The following is a 19,822-nucleotide window of genomic DNA, read 5'->3' as shown; positions in this document are numbered from 1 at the left end:
GAGGGAGGTTCAAGAGGGAGGGAACATAAATATACCTACGGCTGATTCATGTCGATGTCTGGCAGAAACCAGCACAATGTTGTAATGCAATTATCCTCCAATTAAAAATGAATAGGTTTTTCCACACTCGCCCTATGCGATGGCCCACACTCTGTGCAGTCTGCTTTTCTCTGAATCTGAATAAATCCATTTCTTACCTATCAAAAAATAAATAAATAAAATTTTTAAAAGCACCTCAAATCTTCATGTGTTGGAGACAGTGTAATAACAGTATCATTTCTTGAGCAACTTGCAACAAGCCAGCCCACTATGCTAAGAGTTTTACAGACACCGTTTCACTTAATCTCTACAGCAGTGCTATGCGATCAGCAGTAATGTACTCATCTTACTTTATAAATAAGGGAAAGGAGGCTTAAAGATGTTAATTTGTGTAAGCTCCCCTAACTAATAAGTGACTAATCTGGGATTTGAACCCAGGACTCCCTGACTGTTCCCCAGCCTGCCTCAGGCCTCTCCAAGGATCTGCAAGTACCTTGGTGTATTATTGGAGAAAGGAATGACGATGGACTGCTGGTTCAGAGAAATAAGTGAGATTGAGTAAAGTTCATAAAATCTACTAGTTATGCATCCAGGATACTGCTGTCAAAATAAGAGTTTTGTAACAATAAAAAAAAAAAAAAAGTAAACCCACGCCTTCATCTGAGGACAAAGAGTAAACATTTTTCTGGAGATTAGTCTGAAAGGGTTGAACTTTACCAACATCTTCTCAGCCACTCAGCCATAGATCAGAATTTGTAAAAATGGATGCATCACCATATGCATGGGTAATGCTTGAATGGATAACACTCTTGACCATCTGCAGAATTTGACTTGTATTGTTAAAAAGCAGAAAGTAGCTAGATAGGCATCGAAGGCATTTTGTTCTAGTTGTGACAATAGTGTCATGGTTAGGTGAAATGGGGCAACTTCAGTTGGCTTTCAAGAAAGAACTGTCAGGGCTTCCCAGGTGGCTCAGTGGTAAAGAACCCTCCTGCCAGTGCAGGAGACATGGCTTCATCCCTGGGTCAGGAAGATCCCCTGGAGAAGGGAATGCAGCCCACCGCAGCATGCTTGCCCGGGAAGTCACACGGACAGAGGAGCCTGGCGGGCTGTAGTCCACGGGTCACAGAGTCGGGCATGACTTGATGCCTTAATAACAATAAAATCCGCAAGCACCATGAAAAACCAAGAAAACTACCAACCTAGATGTTCGACGGCTGATAAGAAAGCTTTGTCTCTTTTTCTTTCCTTTTTTTTCTTTTTAAGGTATGCCATGAGACTAAAAACGCACTCCAGCCCCAATGCCACACCAGAGGATAAACAGCTGGCTGCATTATGGTAAGTGCACCATATCGGCTTAAAATAGCCGCCCCAGCCTTGTACATCTCCACTGGCGAACCTGGTGACCTGGTCCCAAAGTGCATGACGTGTTCACAGTGCTTCTAACACCAAACTGAAGGCATATCTCTAGGTGGCCATGGAGAGCCTGCACCCTGCTGTCCTATGCATGAGGGGAATTCATGACTAAAAGTGAACAGGTCCATGACACAAGGACTCGTTCTGTGTGTATGTGTGTGTGTGTGTGTGTGTGTGTGTGTGTGTTTTAGAATCAGGTAAGTTTGTTTTAATCATTTCAATGTGAATTGTGCCCAATGTAATCTCTCATATTTAACAGTTTGGATGCAATCAAAACAATTTATCTGTCTCTTTACGTGTGGGATTAGCAGGGCTGAGTCAAGACGGTATGTTCAGGTTCTCAACACTTTAAACTGAGGAGCCGTTCCTTGTACTTTGATAATCAAAGACTTTTAAAATGTTAATCAACATGTAATGGGTTTTTTCCTATAATAACAGAAATTATAATGATTATGTGATTATAATAACAATAATTTTCCCCATGACATTTCCTCAGGACGCCTCACTCAACTCTATCAAATTACAGGACGCCTCTCAGTTCCTGCTGTGATAAGGAACCAAAATGTCTCTATCTCTGACGGATAGAACTGGATTTGCAAGTCATAGAACTGAATCTCGAAATAGTAATAGTAATAATAATAACAGTGACAGACACAAAGGAGAGGGTCTCTGATAGTTTTGCATCACCACTTCATGTAGAGTTTGATGTGCTGTTACTCAGGGATGCATTGTATTAGTACAACACAGGGAATGAATGCAGGCAGTATTTTGTAATAACCATAAATAGAAAGTAACCTTTAAAAATTGTATTAAAAATAAATTTTAAAATTTAAATAAAAAGATAAAGTTTGAGACCATTAAGTTGTATTTTCTAGGTTGGTATTCTACTATGTCAATACCATATCTGAGTTAGCAAATAATTATGAGTGAAAAGCACCAAGGAATAGTTGATATGGCTCAGGAAATGCTTTCTTTGCTCTTTTCAAACTTCAACTTTCATGTTAGGATTAATAAATTAACTATGATTAGTTCATATTATGTAAGAGGGATTACTGGTATGTAACTAACAAATATATAAACTATAAAAATAATAACTACTCCCAACATAGTTTTTAATTATTTATAAAACACATTCATATCTGTTACTTTATTTGAACTAATTATAGTCCAGTAAAGTAGGTTTTTTAACTTTTTGTTTTATATTGGAGTATAGCCGATTAACAGTGATGTGGTAGTTTCAGGTGAACAGCAAAGGGATTCAGCCATACATACACATGTATCCATTCTCCCTCAGTAAAGCAGCTTAAAAGGGAAGGTGACAAAGACAGGTAGAAGGGCTGTGCTTTCAGCAAAGCCACGGCCAGAAGTTCAAGATGTCCGAGGAAAATCAGAGTAAATTAGTTCTGCCCTGAAGTTTACCCAGAAAGCAGAGCGCTGAGCTTCTCACTCCTCTTGTGGAGAGAGACTGCCCTCTAGTGGTGTAAGAAGAAAATGGCCAGCTGCTTAGTCCCAGCGAAGACGCTATAAAGCTATTCGTTTGTACTTATGTTCTTTGTTTATATGTACACACATTGTTTATTGATTCATATTTATATTATTTATGTATATATGTTCTTTATACATATTTATATGAAGTGATGTTTTTAATGGAGTAACTGAAGTTTTGAATCACATCAAACAAATAGGAAGGTCAGATACCTGCAGACATATATGCATGTATAGAAATACTTAATATATATATAATCATGCTATGAACATTGAGTGCATTGGAACAACAAGACAGTTGGCACAGGGGCCACTCACTTGTCTCTTCCTGCCGCAGTTACCGATGCCTGGCTCTTCTGTACTGGAGGATGTTTCGACTCAAAAGGGATCACGCTGTGAAGTATTCAAAAGCACTTATCGACTATTTCAAGGTACTGTCTGGCTAACGGGCAGAATTCTGTACCCAATTTTCTGCCTGTCAAGGACATGTTCAATGTAGAATCCACTGATTTGGGGCTAATACAGGAGACATCTGCTATCTGCACTAACCCCATTTACGACCTACTCATGGCATTCAGGGCTCAGAGAACCCATCTAATTTATTCCCCTGCCTGTGTCCAAGTATTTTTATAGCCCCTAGAGAAAGAAGATCCTGTTACCCACCCCAGTGTCCTAGGATATCCATCTTTATAGCTAACATAAATTCCTCATGTTCACTCAGAGCTTCTTCCTCTTATAAGTAGCTCCTTAGAAGTAACTCCTCTTTGCTATCTCCAGTCACTAATTTAATTTTAAATAAAGGTGTTATTTTAAATGATAAGAAATGGCTTGGTAGAACCCAGAGGCACTAGAATAGCACTGTGCACATAAAAGGATAGAATTGGAAACTGTGCTTTTTTATGGAATGAAATCATTTTCGTTGGGAGAATGAAGAAAGAGGAGGGGAGACAAAAAACCTCTGTGTTCTGTTGTGAAGTGGACCTGACATCTTAATTTATTTGAGACTTTTTGCCTCTTCACTGTCCATTTGACTATAGAAACAAGAAATTATACCATCTCTGCCTCCACCAATCTTTATCAGATACACAACCATCATTTTATATTTATTTTTGGCTGCACTGGGTCTTCGTTACTGAGTGGACTTTTCTTTAGTGGCAGCGAGCAGGCGCTACTCTTCTTAAGGTGCCCAGGCTTCTCCTTGCGGTGGCTTCTCCTGCTGAGCGCACAGAATCGAGGCGCCTAGGCTTCAGCAGTGGCAGCATGCAGGCTCAGCAGTTGCGGCTCGTGGGCTCTAGCGCTCGGGCTCAGAAACTGCGGTGCACCGGCTTTTAGTTGCTTCATGCCCGAACCAGGAATCTTCCCGGACCATGTCCCCCTGCACTGGCAGGCAAATCCTTATCCACTGTACCACCAGGGAGGTCCCCACGGTCATCATTTTTGATCTTTAATCCCCAACTCCACTTCTTGGAGATGATTTCTGATGGCCCGGCTGCATTGGAGGTCCTGTGGGCCATGTCCATCCAGTAGCCTGGCCATGCATGTAGAGTATCCAGGTGCTAAGTCAAAAAGGTAACTGTCTTAGTCCATTGACAATCGTGGGTTATAATGACAAGTACTGACACTAAGAGTCTCCCTTTACTTTGGGTGCCTAAGTTTAAGATAAATCATTTTCAAAAATTTAGAATCTAAGAGCTATTTTGGGCTCCAAAATCACTGCAGATGGTGACTGCAGCCATGAAATTAAAAGACACTTGCTCCTTGGAAGAAAAGTTATGACCAACCTAGACAGCATATTAAAAAGCAGAGACATCAGTTTGTCAACAAAGGTCCATCTAGTCAAAGCTATGGTTTTACTAGAAGTCATATATGGGTGTGAGAGTTGGACTATAAAGAAAGCTGAGCACCGACAAATTGATGCTTTTAAACTGTGGTGTAGAAGTAGACTCTTGAAAGTCCCTTGTACTGCAAGGAGATCTAACCAGTCAATCCTAGAGGAAATCAACCCTGAATATTCATTGGAAGGACTGATGCTGAAGCTGAAACTCCAATACCGATGTAAAGAACTGACTCACTGGAAAAGACCCTGATGCTGGGAAAGACTGAAGGCAGGAGGAGAAGGAGACGACAGAGGATGAGATGGTTGGATGGCATCACTGACTCAATGGACATGAGTTTGGGCAAGTCCTGGGAGTTGGTGATGGGCAGGGAAGCCTGGCGTGCCGCAATCCATGGGGTTGTAAAGAGCTGGACACAACTGAGTGACTGAACTGAATTGACTGAAGAGCTATTACTTAAGAGTTATTATAGTAAAGCAATGCACTTAAATAAAGAAAGAATCTGAACTCTAAGCCACAGAGCTTACCACAGAACTTTTTAAGAGATCCAAGTTCTTAATGTATGTGGATTGTCTGTGAAACTGTACAGAATGAACAGAGAACATAACTTAAAAATCAGAACTCCCCCTCCAGAAGTTCCTGGTAGATATCCTAAATCAAAGGCTATTTCAATACTACTTAAAGTTCAAAGATCATGAAAACTTCAGGAAACAATGATTAGTGTTAGTTGCTCAGTCATGTCTGACTCTGCGATGCCATAGACTATAGCCCTCCAGACTCCTCTCTCCGTGGGATTCTCCAGGCAAGAATACTGGAGTGGGTTGCCATTCCCTTCTCCAGGGGATCTTCCCGACCCAAGGATTGAACCCGGGTCTCCATTATTGCAAGCACGTTCTTTACCATCTCAGTCACCAGGAAACAATGATAGTTGGTTAATAAAAAATAAGTTTCATGAGTACAACTGGCTCTGAAAAAACAGGACTTTGCCCCCACACGTGTTTTTTATAGCCACAGGACCTCAGTTGTAGTGAAAGAGGCCTGAAGGCGATGTTGCGCAATTCCCATGTATAAGGCCATTTCTTACCATTTTGATAACACCTCCACTAAAAGCTAAAAATCAGTCACCACTTCATAAAATTCTTTTTAACCAAAAGAAACATTTTGTCTCTGGGGAACCACACTGAGGCTATTATATTTTCTTGTTTCTGGAAGGGAACATTCACATTCATATTATAAAGACCATTTTTTCCTTAACAATCTCACAGACTTATGTCCAAGAAAGCTTCATTGGACTCTCAGGGAGGAAATCTTCTGTACATTTAGAAACTTTCCTTGCCAAAGGCAAAATTTCTTTTAAATGCCTGATGCAAACAACTGGCTCAGGCAACAAATCCTAAATCAGAATATTTAAATAAATCAGAATTTTTGAATTCACTGTCTGCTAAGGAAATACATTTAATCTATTGTTCAAGAGCAACTTCCTTTAAGAGAAATACTTTAAAGCTTTGTAAGTTAAAACAGTAACAGTTGATGTCTCATATATTTTCAGGCATTAAATGTTATGTCAACAGTTCTGCAAATATGCCCTACATTTAATAAAAGATGTTCTCAGTGTATGTGTGGGAGGGGGGTTGCCCGAAGCCAATAGCTTAGTAATTATAACTTCCCAGATCCAGTTTCTGTGAACCTGCATTTTATCTACAGTGTCTGCCATTACTTCTCTCAGCGGTCACCTAAGAACATGTTATTGTGGGCTGTTTAAACTCAAGCAGATGGTACTCACTGTCAACATTTTTGTTTTCTTGCAGAATTCATCTAAAGCTGCCCAAGCCCCATCTCCATGGGGGGCCAGTGGAAAGTAAGTTCATTTTTGCGAAGTGAAGGTGATAAATGAGATGTTGCATGAAGCCGAGCAAGGGCTTCCTGGGGGCTCAGTGGTAAATTACCCGCCTGCCAGTGCAGGATATTCAAGAGACGGGTTGGAGACCTGGGTCGGGAAGATCCCATGGAGGAGGAAACGGCAACCCACTCCAGTATCCTTGCCTGGAGAATCCCATGGACGGAGGAGCCTGGTGGGCTACAGTCCATGGACACGACTGAGCCCTCCCACCCCAAACACATACCCACATACACACACAGGAAGCTGGGCAGAGCGCTGCTGTTGGCAGTGCCTGAGGGGCCGCCCTACCTCACCAGGTACTAACCTCTCCTGTTTTCCCATGCTCTCCCCTTCCAGGAGCACTGGAACCCCATCCCCCATGTCTCCCAACCCGTCCCCCACCGGCTCCGTGGGCTCTCAGGGGAGCCTGTCCAACGCCAACGCCCTGTCCCCATCAACCATCGTCAGCATCCCACAGCGCATCCACCAGATGGCAGCCAACCACGTCAGCATCACCAACAGCATCCTCCACAGCTACGACTATTGGGAGATGGCGGACAACCTGGCCAAGGAAAACAGAGGTGCGTGCACCTTGGGGGAGGTGTGTGTGGATCAGCCACAGCTCAGGGAGACAGCCTGATCCTTGGGCATCACTGGGCGAGATTTTATCATTCACCGAGTAGAAGCTGTCACCTGCTGAGTGAACTTTCCCTGACTTCTACCCCTACTCAGCACCTCCAGGGCCTTTGCCTATCTTTATTGTTACTGTGGGAAAGATCAGAGATAGAGATGGGGTTAGAGATGATACAGGTACCAATGACATAGATAGAAGTTTTAAAGATATGCACACATATGTTTTTCCTTTAGACAGTGAGGTCCTTGAATAGGGATGACATTTTATTCAACTTTGTAACTGTAAGACATGCACAGTGCCTAGAACATAGCTAGGGATCTGAAATACTGGATGAATTAATTAGCGGATGAGTATGAATGTTCCTGGGTTTCCCAGGTGGTGCTAGGGGAAAGAACCCACCTGCCAATGCAGGAGGCGTAAAAGACACAGGTTCGATCCCTGGGTCAGAAAGATCCCCTGGAGGAGGGCATGGCAACCCACTCCAGTATTTTTGCCTGGAGAATCCCTGAACAGAGGAGCCTGGTGGGCTGCAGGCCATACGGTCTCAAAGAGCTGGACACGACTGAAGTGACTTAACACATACACACGTGAATGTCACTGCCTATTCAAATGATAGCTGATTACTACTGAAAAAAAGGTTTTTATGGGTAAGCTGTATTTCTTTCTTTTTAATTAACTTTTATTGGAGTATGGTTGCTTTAGTGTTGTGTTAATTTCTGCCGTGTGGATATATATATCCCTTTTTTTCTGATTTCCTTCCCATTTAGGTCACCGCAGAGCCTGGTAGAGTTCCCTGAGCTATACAGTAGCTGTATTTCTTTTAAATGATGTTTGTTTTTACTCATAAAAGCATGTTTAAACTTATATGTATGTAAACTATGGCTAAATTTGTAAAGTACAGAAAATAGAGAAAAAATTTTTTAATTATCAGTAATCTTATCATGGGCTTCCCTGGTGGCTCAGTGGTAAAGAACCCACTTGCCATGCAGGAGACATGGGTTCGATCCCTGAGTCAGAAAGATCCCCTGGAGAAAGAAATGGCAACTCACTCCAGGATTCTTGCCTGGAAATTCCATGGACAGATGAGCCTGGTGGGCTACAGTCCACGGACGCTAAGTTGGACACGACTTAGCGACTAAGCAACAACAATCTTATCACTAAGAAATAGCACTATTAACATTCTATTGAAATGCCATCTAGTCTTCTCCAAATATGCATGAGTTTTACCAAAATAAGATCATAGTGTATGTACAGTTTTACATCCTTTTTTTTCATTTTACATTATATCAGGCATATTTTCATGTCACTAACTAGTTCAAAAACACCCTTTATGATGGTTCTGTAACACTGTCATAATAGTGGTTATACAGTCACGTGTGTTCATTGCTCAGTTGTGTGACCCCTTTGTGACCCCATGGACTGTAGCCCGCCAGGCTCCTCTGTCCATGGGATTCTCCAGGCAAGAACACTGGAGTGGCTTGCCATTTCCCTCTCCAGGCACTCTTCCCAACCCAGGGATCAAACCGTGGTCTCCTGCATTGCAGGCGGAAGCTCTTCTGTCTGAGCTACTAGGGAGCTGAGCTACTTTATACAGTCATCAAGTATCACAGTTTCTCAAACCATTCCCCTGCTGTTGAACATTTATGTTACTTCCACTTTCTTCCACTATTACAAATAACAGTATGATAGATATCTTCATAGAAATCATTGTTCATATTTCTGATTACCTTCTGACAGGAGGGAGTTGTAGAAATAGAATGTTGAGGTCAACAAGTATAGATTATTTTAAGACATACATTTTTATGAAAGAAAGTGAAGTATTAGTCGAACTCTTTCCACCCCATGGACTGTAGCCTGCCAGGCTCCTCTGTCCGCAGGATCCTCCAGGCAAGAACACTGGAGTAGGTATCCATTTCCTCCTCCAGGGGATCTTCCTGATCCAGGGATCGATCCCGAGTTCTCCTGCTTTGCAGGCAGATTCTTTATTGTCTGAACCACCAGGGAAGCCCTGATTGGTATATATGTTACTAATTTTCTCCCTACCAAGTTCCTGCTCTTTCTCCAGTGCTGAGTGAGAGCTTTGTTCCCATGGTAACATGCTTCTGAGGCCGAGACTGACAAGTTCACGGGGAGATGAGGACCAGTGGCAGAGAGGCAGCTGGGCGCTGAGCACACGAAACCGATGGTGTAACCATCGGGACACAACAGCAGCTCGGGGATGGCGCACCCAGAAATCCCAGTGGGGATGCCACGGAGATCAGGGCCAGGGGCCAAGACCAGCAGGACAGGCTCCCAGAGGAGCTGGCACAGAACAGGGTTTTGAAAAGCAGATATTGGTTGAGTAGCTGAGATGGAGTCGGGGTGGATGTCACAGGTGAATAAAAGAGCAAGGACAAATGTACAAAGGTTTCTACAGCCGGTTTGGGAGAACCTGAGCAGGCCAGGCTCCAGATGGTGCCACCAGCTGCCACCTGGCCCTCAGCAGAGCCGCACAGCCAGTCTGAAGTCCACCTGGCTTCCCCCAACCTGCCCTCCCCCCCCGGCTCTGCTCCTGGCTTCCTGCCACGCTGCCCTCCCTGCCACCTGGACCCTGGCTCTTCTCTGAGCCTTCCTCGTTGGGACTTCACTCAGCACCTCCGGGAGCACCGTTCAGACCCTCGTCCAGGTCTTTGGGTTTCCGTGGTGGCCCAGACAGGAAAGAATCTGCGTGCAATGCGGGAGACCAGGGTTCAGCCCCTGGGTCGGGAAGGTCCCCTGGAGAAGGGAATGGCTACCCGCTCCAATATGCTTGCCTGGAGAATCCCATGGGCAGAGGAGCCTGGCGGGCTGCAGTCCATGGGGTCACCAGGAGCCGGACACGGCTGCGCGCCTGACACTTGCCCCAGATTCTCACTTCCAGAGAGAGCTGTTCAGTGGTCTTGGACAGTGCACCATGGCAGCCCCGTGAATGGATTTGTCTCTGTCAGCCGCCAAACTGCAGTCTCTGAGATGGCAGAGCCTATGCATTCTTCATCTTGGTGTCCTCTCTAGCTCCACCCTTGTGCCCGTAGCATAGCGCCTTGGCAGTGATAATATGTTTAATGCAAGGACAAACCCAGAGAAGGTTCCCAGATCGGTTGGCAACCTCAGTAGAGATGTCTCAGAACCCATCTGTGAACAAGGCCCTACACTATAGCACAGGGAACTCTACTGAGGATTTTGCAATAACCTATAAGGGAAAAGAAGCTGAATCGTATTTCACATAGGACTGAATCACTATGCTGTACTCCTGAAACTAACACAACATTGGAAATCAACTCTTCTCCAACAGAATAAAAATAAAAGACAGTTTATACAAGCTGATTGCTCCCAAAGCCAAAAAAAAAAAACCCATCCCTGATTTGCCTCCAGGAGCCCCAGAATCCCCCAGGGGCTCAGCATCTAACACAGTTGAGTACAGTATAAAGGCTGACAGCTTCAGGCCAAGTTCAGGGTGAGAGGTGTCACTGCAGAAAGGAGAATGCCGCCCGGGGAAGTCTGTTTTCCTTGCTTTCTGGCTGAATAGATGTCATTGGTTTGAATTAGAAGTCGCCAGTCGAGGGACCCTTGGGACGCAGGTGCACTCTCTGCTGGGGGGGCTCACGTCACGTGGCAGGACCGGGCGCTGAGCATGTATCCCGCTGACGACCCTCTCTGTCTCACCAGAATTCTTCAACGACCTGGACCTGCTCATGGGGCCGGTCACACTGCACAGCAGCATGGAGCATCTGGTCCAGTACTCCCAGCAGGGCCTGCACTGGCTGCGGAACAGCGCCCACCTGGCCTGAACGCCGCCCCGGCCACGGCGGGTGCGTCTCCAGGACGGCCCAGCGCTTCTGGACACTGTGCTCCCCACCTTCCCGGCCGCAGCATTTCTCGAAAGGCGGTGAATATTTTTCAGCATCAAACAGCAGTCTGTTCTCCCAGGGCGTGTGTGTTTGTGTGTGTGGGTGTGGAATAAGCTGCCGGTGGAGGTGTGTAAGACACGACAGTTCTCTAAAACACTCTCCTTTGTCTAGTTTCCAGCATCCCAGGCTAGACAAAGTGATCTGATGTTTCTGATTAGAGAAAACACACTCACTCACACACACACACACACATTTTCTAGTTCAAAGCTCAACCGTGACTTCTTAAAATATTCAACCAAAATCTCATGGGTTAGTGAACCAGGTGCAATATAGCACACCAAAAGCTTGACTGCCAGTTAAGATGAACCCAGCTCTTATACTATTGATTCCTTTCAGTATTAATATACTTTTCTCCCATTATTTTTTTATTGTCTGTATTAATGGGTTTTTGAATAATGAAAATAAGTCAGTTATTTTTGTGCTGGCTGTTTACTAGATTGCATGTTACCAAATACCCTGCTTTTTGTCTAGTCCCTCCCCTCCTCCATCCAATTCTCTATCTAACTCTACTATCAACTAAACGTGTTAGACGCAAATGAGTCAACTCCCATGGGCCTTCCCTGCCCTGCCCCCCAAAGTAGGATGACCATGACCCTGACCCTGAGATTTGGTGGGGGGGTGGGGAAACTCTGTGTCTTTGGAAACGCACCCACATGGAAGCAGCAACAGCTGTGTCCCTGGGCTCGGCGAGGAACTGACCCCCGCACATGCCAGGAGCCCCCCGGCACGTGTGTTCCTTCCTCCTGCCACTGTGACCCCAGGGGCTGTGGAGCCCCGTGGGTTTGTCAGCCGATACTTTTCAACAAGTCTTTTCTTTCCGTGAGACCTTTCTTACCCATGTTCTTGGCCAAACGAGGACATTGTCTCGGATGTCCCTTCCCTCGGAATCTGTCTGTTGCTTTGTCAGGCCAAGAACTGTTTGTTGCCATGATTCTGCCTAATCCTCCCTGTCTTTGGAGAAAGTGCCGTGCGGACCTTGAATGCATTTTTGACCTGGGGGATGTATTTCAGGGTCTGATGAGCAGGCTGCCCACCACAGAGCAGGTGATCCCTGTAGCGATTGCGGTTCTGTCTGGGGTAGCAGCGACCCGAACATCATGCTTAAGCCCCCTGTGCATCTGGTACGTGTATGTCTTCCCCCGATTCTTTTTTGTTTTGTTTAATTAAGTTTACATTTTAGTTTTTTCAACATTTTGTTTACAGTGTTTGTCTGAAATTTCTTTTATTGTCTGAAATTTATTTCTTTTATTGTCTCTTATCATACCCTAGATTTAGTGTTCTTGTTAAATATATTTGAATACAAAGATATTGGTAAAAAAGAAAAACTCCTGGAAAGGAGGATATACCTTGTCATGCTTTAAAAACAAAAATAATGACCTTGATGCCTCTCACTTGACAAAATTACCCCAAGACAGCCTGAGAAAGACAGGTGATGGGGTACATGGAATAATCCATTTTTCAAGGTGGTGGTAATGTAAACATTTATATCAGATGCTAATGGTCTCACTGGTTTGGTTGCAATGTTAACATTTTCATCAGCCTGATCTGTGGGTGAGAAATCAGATTGCTGTAATCCCCTAGCTCTAAGCACTGATTCAAAACTGTTCAAGTGATTGAACAGCTTTGGCGATTTGAAATTCATTCAATGAACAAGTGAAGGCTTTGTGAAATTCGTATTTGGTGTTGGCCTTTAAGCAGCTGGAAATATTAACAATACTTCTTTTTTCACATTTATCCAACTGCGGTGCTTCTGACATTCCTTTCACTAATTATTACTAGATTTCCCCTTCCCATTGGGGTCTCACTTAAGACATTTTTGTTTTTGTTATGTTTGGTTTTTTTTTTGGAGGACTGAGGCTTAGTTCTACCCACTGTTGCTGAATTCTGATGAAATGTTCAGACTCTCACATAAAAGGACGGCCCCCCAGTGTCCCTCGGGCGTTCCTGGGTGCCTTTCTGATCTTATCCACCTTTAAGCCCCAGGCCCCATGGTGGCGTCCACGTAGTGTGCTCACATGTAAAGGCACAGGCTGTCTTCAGCTGGTTGTGCCGCAGCACTGCATCAGAACGCTGTGAGCCGTGGTCGTTTCCAACAAAACGTGAAACCAGTTAACTGGGGGCAGTCACAGCATGCCGTTCTTCTCTGTCTCATTTCATTGGTGGAGCATGTCGGGGCAGTGGTTGTTCCTTGCTTTGGCATCAGTGCTTTTGATAAGGAAGCATCTTCTGATCATTGCTGGTTCCTTTTCTTTAGTTTTGTTCAAAGTAGAAATAGCTTTCTTGTGTTTTCTGATTATGAAACTAACAGACACTCGTGGTGAAAATTCAAACAATACAAACAAGTGTAAAGTAGGAAGTACTCAGCCCCAACCCCCAGAGTCAGCACTGCTCACCCTTCCCTGTATATCCTTCGGGAGAGCCTCCCATTTAAATGTAGAATGGCTATCATCATTTCCTTCTATTTGAAGACGTTATTTCTTCAGAAGTTCAGTACAAGTTCAGCTGGCCTTATCCCTCCATGACCTGAATGGACCTGGATCACAATTGTTAGAAATATCTTTGAAAGAGAGGAACCCAAATATATTCATGATTAAAGTGTGGGATTTGTTACCATTTGACACAGATCAGACTTAGATGCAGAATTGTGCTTGGGAAGAGAGGTTCGGTTAAAACGTTATTTCTGGAAACTTTCAAATTGCAAACGGAAAATCGGACCCACTGTCTAAAGAGAAATGTACTGGAAAAAAAAATCTGAAAAGTTGACAAACTGTGTATTGGATTGAACATGTGGAATCAACGCAGTGAGCTTTTCTGCACTAAAACGTACCCTCGTATCTACAACAAAGATGTGTGTATTACATAACAGTGATGTGTACATTTCTGACATCCCATACATAATATACACAGTTTGTATAAATGCATACATTTAAAAATATATATGTACAGTGCAGCTACCATAAAACTGTAGTACGCTTGAAGGATATGACCAGTGCCTAATGTTGAGTATAAGTCACTGCGTGTTTAAATCACCTCGGAAGTGCAGTAATTGTTATCAAATTAATCAGTGCAGCCAACCTTATTTATGAACCACATCTTTGAAACTGTGCAGTAGTATATACATATATATTTTTAAATAACATTTTTCACAGTTTTCCAGAGTTACTGTTGAAATCTGTATCACCAAAAAAAAAAAAAGCAAGATTTTTTTTAATGATGTAGACACTCTCCAAACCCAGTAATCTGTGTGTGATTTCCTGTTTGTAGATACCCAAAACACTTTAGCAGTCACCAGCCTTAATGCATGTACAGGATATTATTGTGACTTAATTTATCTGCAGTTTTTAATCCATGTGAAATTGGAATTTATAAACTGACTTGGATTAACTATGTCTGCCTTTCTAAGGTTGCAAATGTTACATTAAATGATTTATGTTGTAAATGAGAGACATCGAGTTGTACGTAAGAAAAGAAAAAATGTCCACCAATTTCTGTGAATATTTTTACAAGGAAACTTCAGACTCAAAATATATTCAAATAAGCATTCTGGTCCCCAGTTCATAATCTCTTTAGAATGGACCTTGTAGTTTCATAAAAATTTTTAAATGACGCTTCCAACATATTATCATTACTAAGTCTGATATTTTTCATGGGGGAAAAAAGTAATGTTTTCATTATTGGAAGTATAGTTTGCTACTTGTCTTTGCCATTTCCCAGCATATTTACACACGTGTGTGAGAACACACCCACAGTGTCCCAGAAAATGCTGAATAGGAAGCTTAAGGGGATTATTTTGATAGCTACACTGATGCCTGTCCAACCAGCAGCCCCAGGACACCGTTTTACTCAACATTCCATAATGACAGAAGTTAATTCCCTCACTGTGTCTATCAGGTTTTTCCAACTCTAACCAACATGGTGGAATAACGTCAGCATTATTGAGTGAAATGAGAGAATTTTGAACTACCGAAGACAAAGATATTAGACCAGTGGCTTCCCATAATACATATCTCCTCCATGTGAGAGCGTTTTTTATTAGCCTCATATTTTTTTACTCTTCTCCCCTTTTTCATTCCTCTCCTCCCCAAATTAAACTAAGTAGAAACAGAATAAAGCAATTACTTCACTTTTCCCAGCCTATATCTTTATATTCAAATACGACAGCAGAACCCTAGCTCTGGTCACCACGAAGACCACCTCATCTCAAAGATGACCAGAGTGGGGTCCTTGGCTTTGCTTGCTCCAGAGACTACTGAACTTGGCACTCTTTCAGAGGTGGTTTGGGCTAAGAAATGTCCAATAGTCTTTCAAGAACTATCTTCCCCTTATGCAGTTTAGCCTACTACTCAGCTGAACTCTGTTCCCATCAGAATCCTATTTTTAAGAAGTGGTGGCCCAGAAGGTAAAGAATCTACCTGCAATGCAGGGGACCAGGTTTGACTCCTGGGTCAGGAAGATCCCCTGGAGAAGGAAATGGCAACCCACTCCAGTATTCTTGCCTGGGAATCCCAGGGACAGAGGAGCCTGGCGGGCTACAGTCCATGGGGTCGCAAAGAGTCGGACACAACTGAGCAATTGACATTTCACTGAATCAACTGGAGTCTTAAGAGATCTTTTTTTTAATGAAAGGGAAAAAAAAAAAACCCAACAACATAAACTGCATTTCCAGCAATCTGGAGCCAGAGTTTATTTCCTTGTCTTCCCATTCCCAGAAGAGCACAGTTTTTCAACATTACAAACTTCCTAACAAATAGCACAAGAAATGTTCAGACTTTTGAGATGCGTGTTTTCTTTGTTCAAACTGAATCCTTCTGTATGTCATCAGATGGGTGTGTTTGCTTGGCATAAGGGAAATTATAAAACTCTGTTCTCGAATGAAATACATCTGACCATGGTTTGGTTTGGGTTTTATTATTTAATTGGTGCTCTGAGGCAGCATGGGGTGAATTTGGGGTCAGTTGAAAGGGGATTTAGGCTCACAGCTCTTACTTGTAGTAATGGGAATCAAGGGATTAAATCCCTCTGCGTTACTTTGAAAATCCACCTCTTATGACCAATTGTGAACACACTGCTCTGAGGGATGAATTCAGGGTACTAATTGCCAGTCAACACAAGGATCAGCATTTGTCTTTAAGCATCAGGAACCAATGCTGAGACCTGAAAAGCCGGAGCAGGCTCATTTCTAACACAGGAAAAGCTCATCAGAAAATGCTTATATCCAGCTATGATGTAAGATAATGCCAATGTTTAGAATTATCGAAGAGTGCTGTTTGTTTATAAAAAATAATCACAATTTTCTTATTTCTGTATTGGTTTCCAATGCTTTTTCAGTTTTTCATAAAACAGGGCTGGTTTTTTTTTTTTCCTCCAGTATTTTATCTTCTCTTTATTTCTAGATGCCCAAATGAGCAAAGAAAATACTTACGACTGAGGAATGTGCATTACTTGACTGGGCAGTGTCTACCCACAGTAGCCAAATGTATGTGGCTTTTTAAGGAACATTCTTTGAGTCTCCTGTTACCTTCATCTACAGCGTGAATGATCACCAAGGCTGAAGTATGGCCACATAGTTCAGGTGTCAAAAATCCTAAGCATGTGATACACTCATCTTTAGTGATAGGCACTTCCTTAGCCTTACCAGCTATCTCTGGGATCTGTTTGTAGGGCAAAAAACAATATTAACACTTTCCTCTGAGCAATTTGCAAACTGATTATGAATCCCCTGAAGTCCCCAGCACTGCCAGCTCAACCCAAAATTTCCTTCTCCATGAGCTGACTTGATTTTTTTTTTTTTTTCGTTCCTTTGGTTGTTTTTTTTTTTTCCTTCTATCAGTCAGATTCTGTATCTTGACTGTTTAGAAGAACAGTTACTAGAGACAGTGGGAACTTTAAGCAAACAGATTCAATATTGGAACTTGATGATGTTGAGGTTTGAAGGGTCAGGGGTAAATCAGGCTGCCCAGGCACTCTCCTCCTTTGCTTGCTGCCCCCGGATCTTGGATAAAGCCCCTCTCCACAATTCCATTTCCTCTACGTGAAATGTAGCCCAATTAACTGCCGCTCCAAAGACCCAGTTGCGGATCACCAGATTCGAGCAGCAGTTGGAGACCCCAGTGGTCGCCGGCAGCTGGAGTTAGCATCACTATCACAACAGAGGCGCCTGCAGCCCAGTCTCTCTACGTACCATGATGCAAAGGTGTGTGATGTGCAAGGTCCCAGCTCCAACCTGGTTCTCTGGAACCAAGAGGATGACAGTGGGGTCTCCATGGGACCCCCGAGCTTTTGCTGTTACCCCTTTTGAGTCCAACCTGCTGGTAGGCAGGGCTCTAATAGATCAGTGAGGGGGCAGGGGTCTGTCCTTGCCAGGTCCCCTGCAGGTGGGGGTATAATCCCACCACCCTCTTCCTCGTCCCATCCTGGCCCTAAGAAACAGGGGAAGCGGGGACATGGGGTCCCGCTCCCCGTGGGTGCCTCTTCAGTGAGAACACAGCCTGCCTCTAGACCACCAGGCTCTGAACACACCGGTCTGGCCAGATGCCACACGGCACCGTCTGTCAGGACCCATGCTCTCCTGGCTTTCCTTTGATGCCAGGAGGCCAGTTCTCGTCATGAGAATCCTGCCCCTCTGGTGGTGACTTTTTTTGTTGTTTGGGGCTAGTGGGGTGGAGGACAGTTGCTCTGGGAGGTTTGTACCTGAGAAAGGAGACCTGTCACAAGGGACTGGTCACAAGGGTATGTCACAAGCTTCAGGAAAGGAGGGGTTTTCCCTCTAGTGGGCTAGATAATTGCCTCAGTGTTATTGCTTAATTGTAGGCTAACCCTCAGTCAGGCTCCCTGGAGAGGGAACGTCAGCCTGAGAACTCAGTGGCTTTGTGAGAATGACCACTCTCCCTCCAAGCATCAAGACAGAGACTGGAAATCTGACCATTGACCTGACTGTCATCACTGAGGTCAAGGCATAAATGTTCAGTTGAGGTTTTCAGCTTTTACCTAATATTTCTATTATTTAGACATGGGGGCTCCCTTGTGTCCCACAATGGGTGCTTTGAGCTTAACCAAAATAATCATGAAACGCTCATTCAGAAGGGCCCCTTCTTGTCATACTCACTGGAAACCCTTTCCTAGTCTTTCTTTAGGACAAAAGGGCAACAACTGACCGTCATGAAAGTCCCAGCCTGATTTAAGCCCAAATTATATCAGTACCCTTTCCCCAGCAGCACAACACCAAGGTGGACTCCAGGTGTTTAGATTAATATTAGCATGAGGAGGTGGAGATTCACCAGCTAGACGCTCAGATTTCATCTCATCTCAGGCAGGATGTTAAGGAACAGACAGGCCTACTACAGCGCAACAGCGGGTTACCGCCAAGGTTCTGTGAAATCAAGCTCAAAGTCACTCACACAGTTTGCCTCCGCCGGAGCAGGAATTTTAATTCCACCATTTTCCTTTTGCTGTGTCATCTTGGATGTTTATTCATGGAGCTGGCAATTCTAATTCAAGATTTCAGTGTGGGAATATCAGAGGCCCAGCGTGTCACACTAAACACCTTTTCACATTCTGCACCTTGGTCTTGGGAAAGCTGCCAGCCGCTTAGAAACCAGCTCATCCCCCGTGAGACATCTCCAGCCATCCAGTTGAAGCAGCCACCAAACCAAAATAAAAGGGCCTTCATTTTCTCTTACAGGAATTGGTCTTAAGATTATTTCAACAATTGAAGAGGATTTTAAGTCAGACAGTTCTATACAGTAATATATGCTGTAAAAATGTATATACTGTAGCATTGATTATAGAGTGCTATATTTATTAACATCAAATACTGTTTTCATTTTTGTCTAGCTGTTCACTATTAAAAGAGCTTAAGTTCATTTTTGTTATGTGATATTCATTTGGGACTTCTAGTGAGAGCATTTGACATGGGTAAAAAGCGCAGGATCTGTGTTGATCGTCACTATTTTAATCCAAGTAATCATAATGGTCTGTTAAGAATCACCATGACACACCCTACTCCTGATGAAATCTTGTGCTTTCAAGTGCATCTTTAATAATGTGATTTTTTTTTTTAAATCTTAACCCAAGAAATTAACAAAGAATGGTGGCTTTAGCAAGGAACGCCTCCTCCAGGTTTTCTTCTTGAAATTCGTGAACACTTTTTCCAAGGAAATTCCAGTGGACCCTCCCTAAGTTACCAAGAGCTCTTCCTTTTCCAGAGAGGTCTCATCTCTCAGCTGCTTCTAAGATGTCTACAGTCCTGGAGGGTAAAATTTCTCTCCTTTGCTGGTTGCTCGGATCTGCTTACCAAAGTGCAAATTGTCTCCCTCTTGTATTAAAGAAAAAAGTTGCCCCCCCCCACAGCTGTTATTTTATCATATTGCAAATAAACAGAAGTACACATTCAAATCATGAATTATTTGGGCAAGATATTAGGAAGGAGTGGAGAACAACTAATATTAAGGATTTGTCTGGGAGGATCATATATTTGGTCCGAGTTTAAATTGACGAGTACAAGCAAGGATGATGGAATCGTTGGCCATTTATTTGACTGTATGGAGGTTTTGCCATGTCTGTAAGTCACATGAAACGCGTGTGGCACAGTTCTAAAATGGGAAAGTGT

General features: G+C 43.5%; 1 protein-coding gene across 10 annotated transcripts in view; it reads left to right on the top strand.

Moving 5' to 3' along the window:
• The window catches only part of AFF3 (ALF transcription elongation factor 3), a 578,695-nt gene extending 559,619 nt beyond the window's left edge, over nt 1–19,076 (top strand). For all 10 annotated transcript variants that reach the window (XM_070474966.1, XM_070474933.1, XM_070474952.1 and 7 more), the window contains 5 exons: nt 1,306–1,377; nt 3,278–3,371; nt 6,584–6,633; nt 7,012–7,235; nt 10,973–19,076. In XM_070474966.1, coding sequence (XP_070331067.1) covers nt 1,306–1,377; nt 3,278–3,371; nt 6,584–6,633; nt 7,012–7,235; nt 10,973–11,094 — 562 coding nt within the window. In that variant the 3' untranslated portion in view covers nt 11,095–19,076. The remainder of the gene's footprint in view (nt 1–1,305; nt 1,378–3,277; nt 3,372–6,583; nt 6,634–7,011; nt 7,236–10,972) is intronic.
• Nucleotides 19,077–19,822: the final 746 nt, after the last annotated feature.

This window comes from Odocoileus virginianus, chromosome 2 (genome assembly GCF_023699985.2).
Source record: "Odocoileus virginianus isolate 20LAN1187 ecotype Illinois chromosome 2, Ovbor_1.2, whole genome shotgun sequence".
In the NCBI taxonomy this organism is placed as follows: Eukaryota; Metazoa; Chordata; class Mammalia; order Artiodactyla; family Cervidae; genus Odocoileus; species Odocoileus virginianus.
The sequence above is the reverse complement of the archived record's forward strand: the minus strand, read 5'-3'. Positions and strand labels throughout refer to the sequence as shown.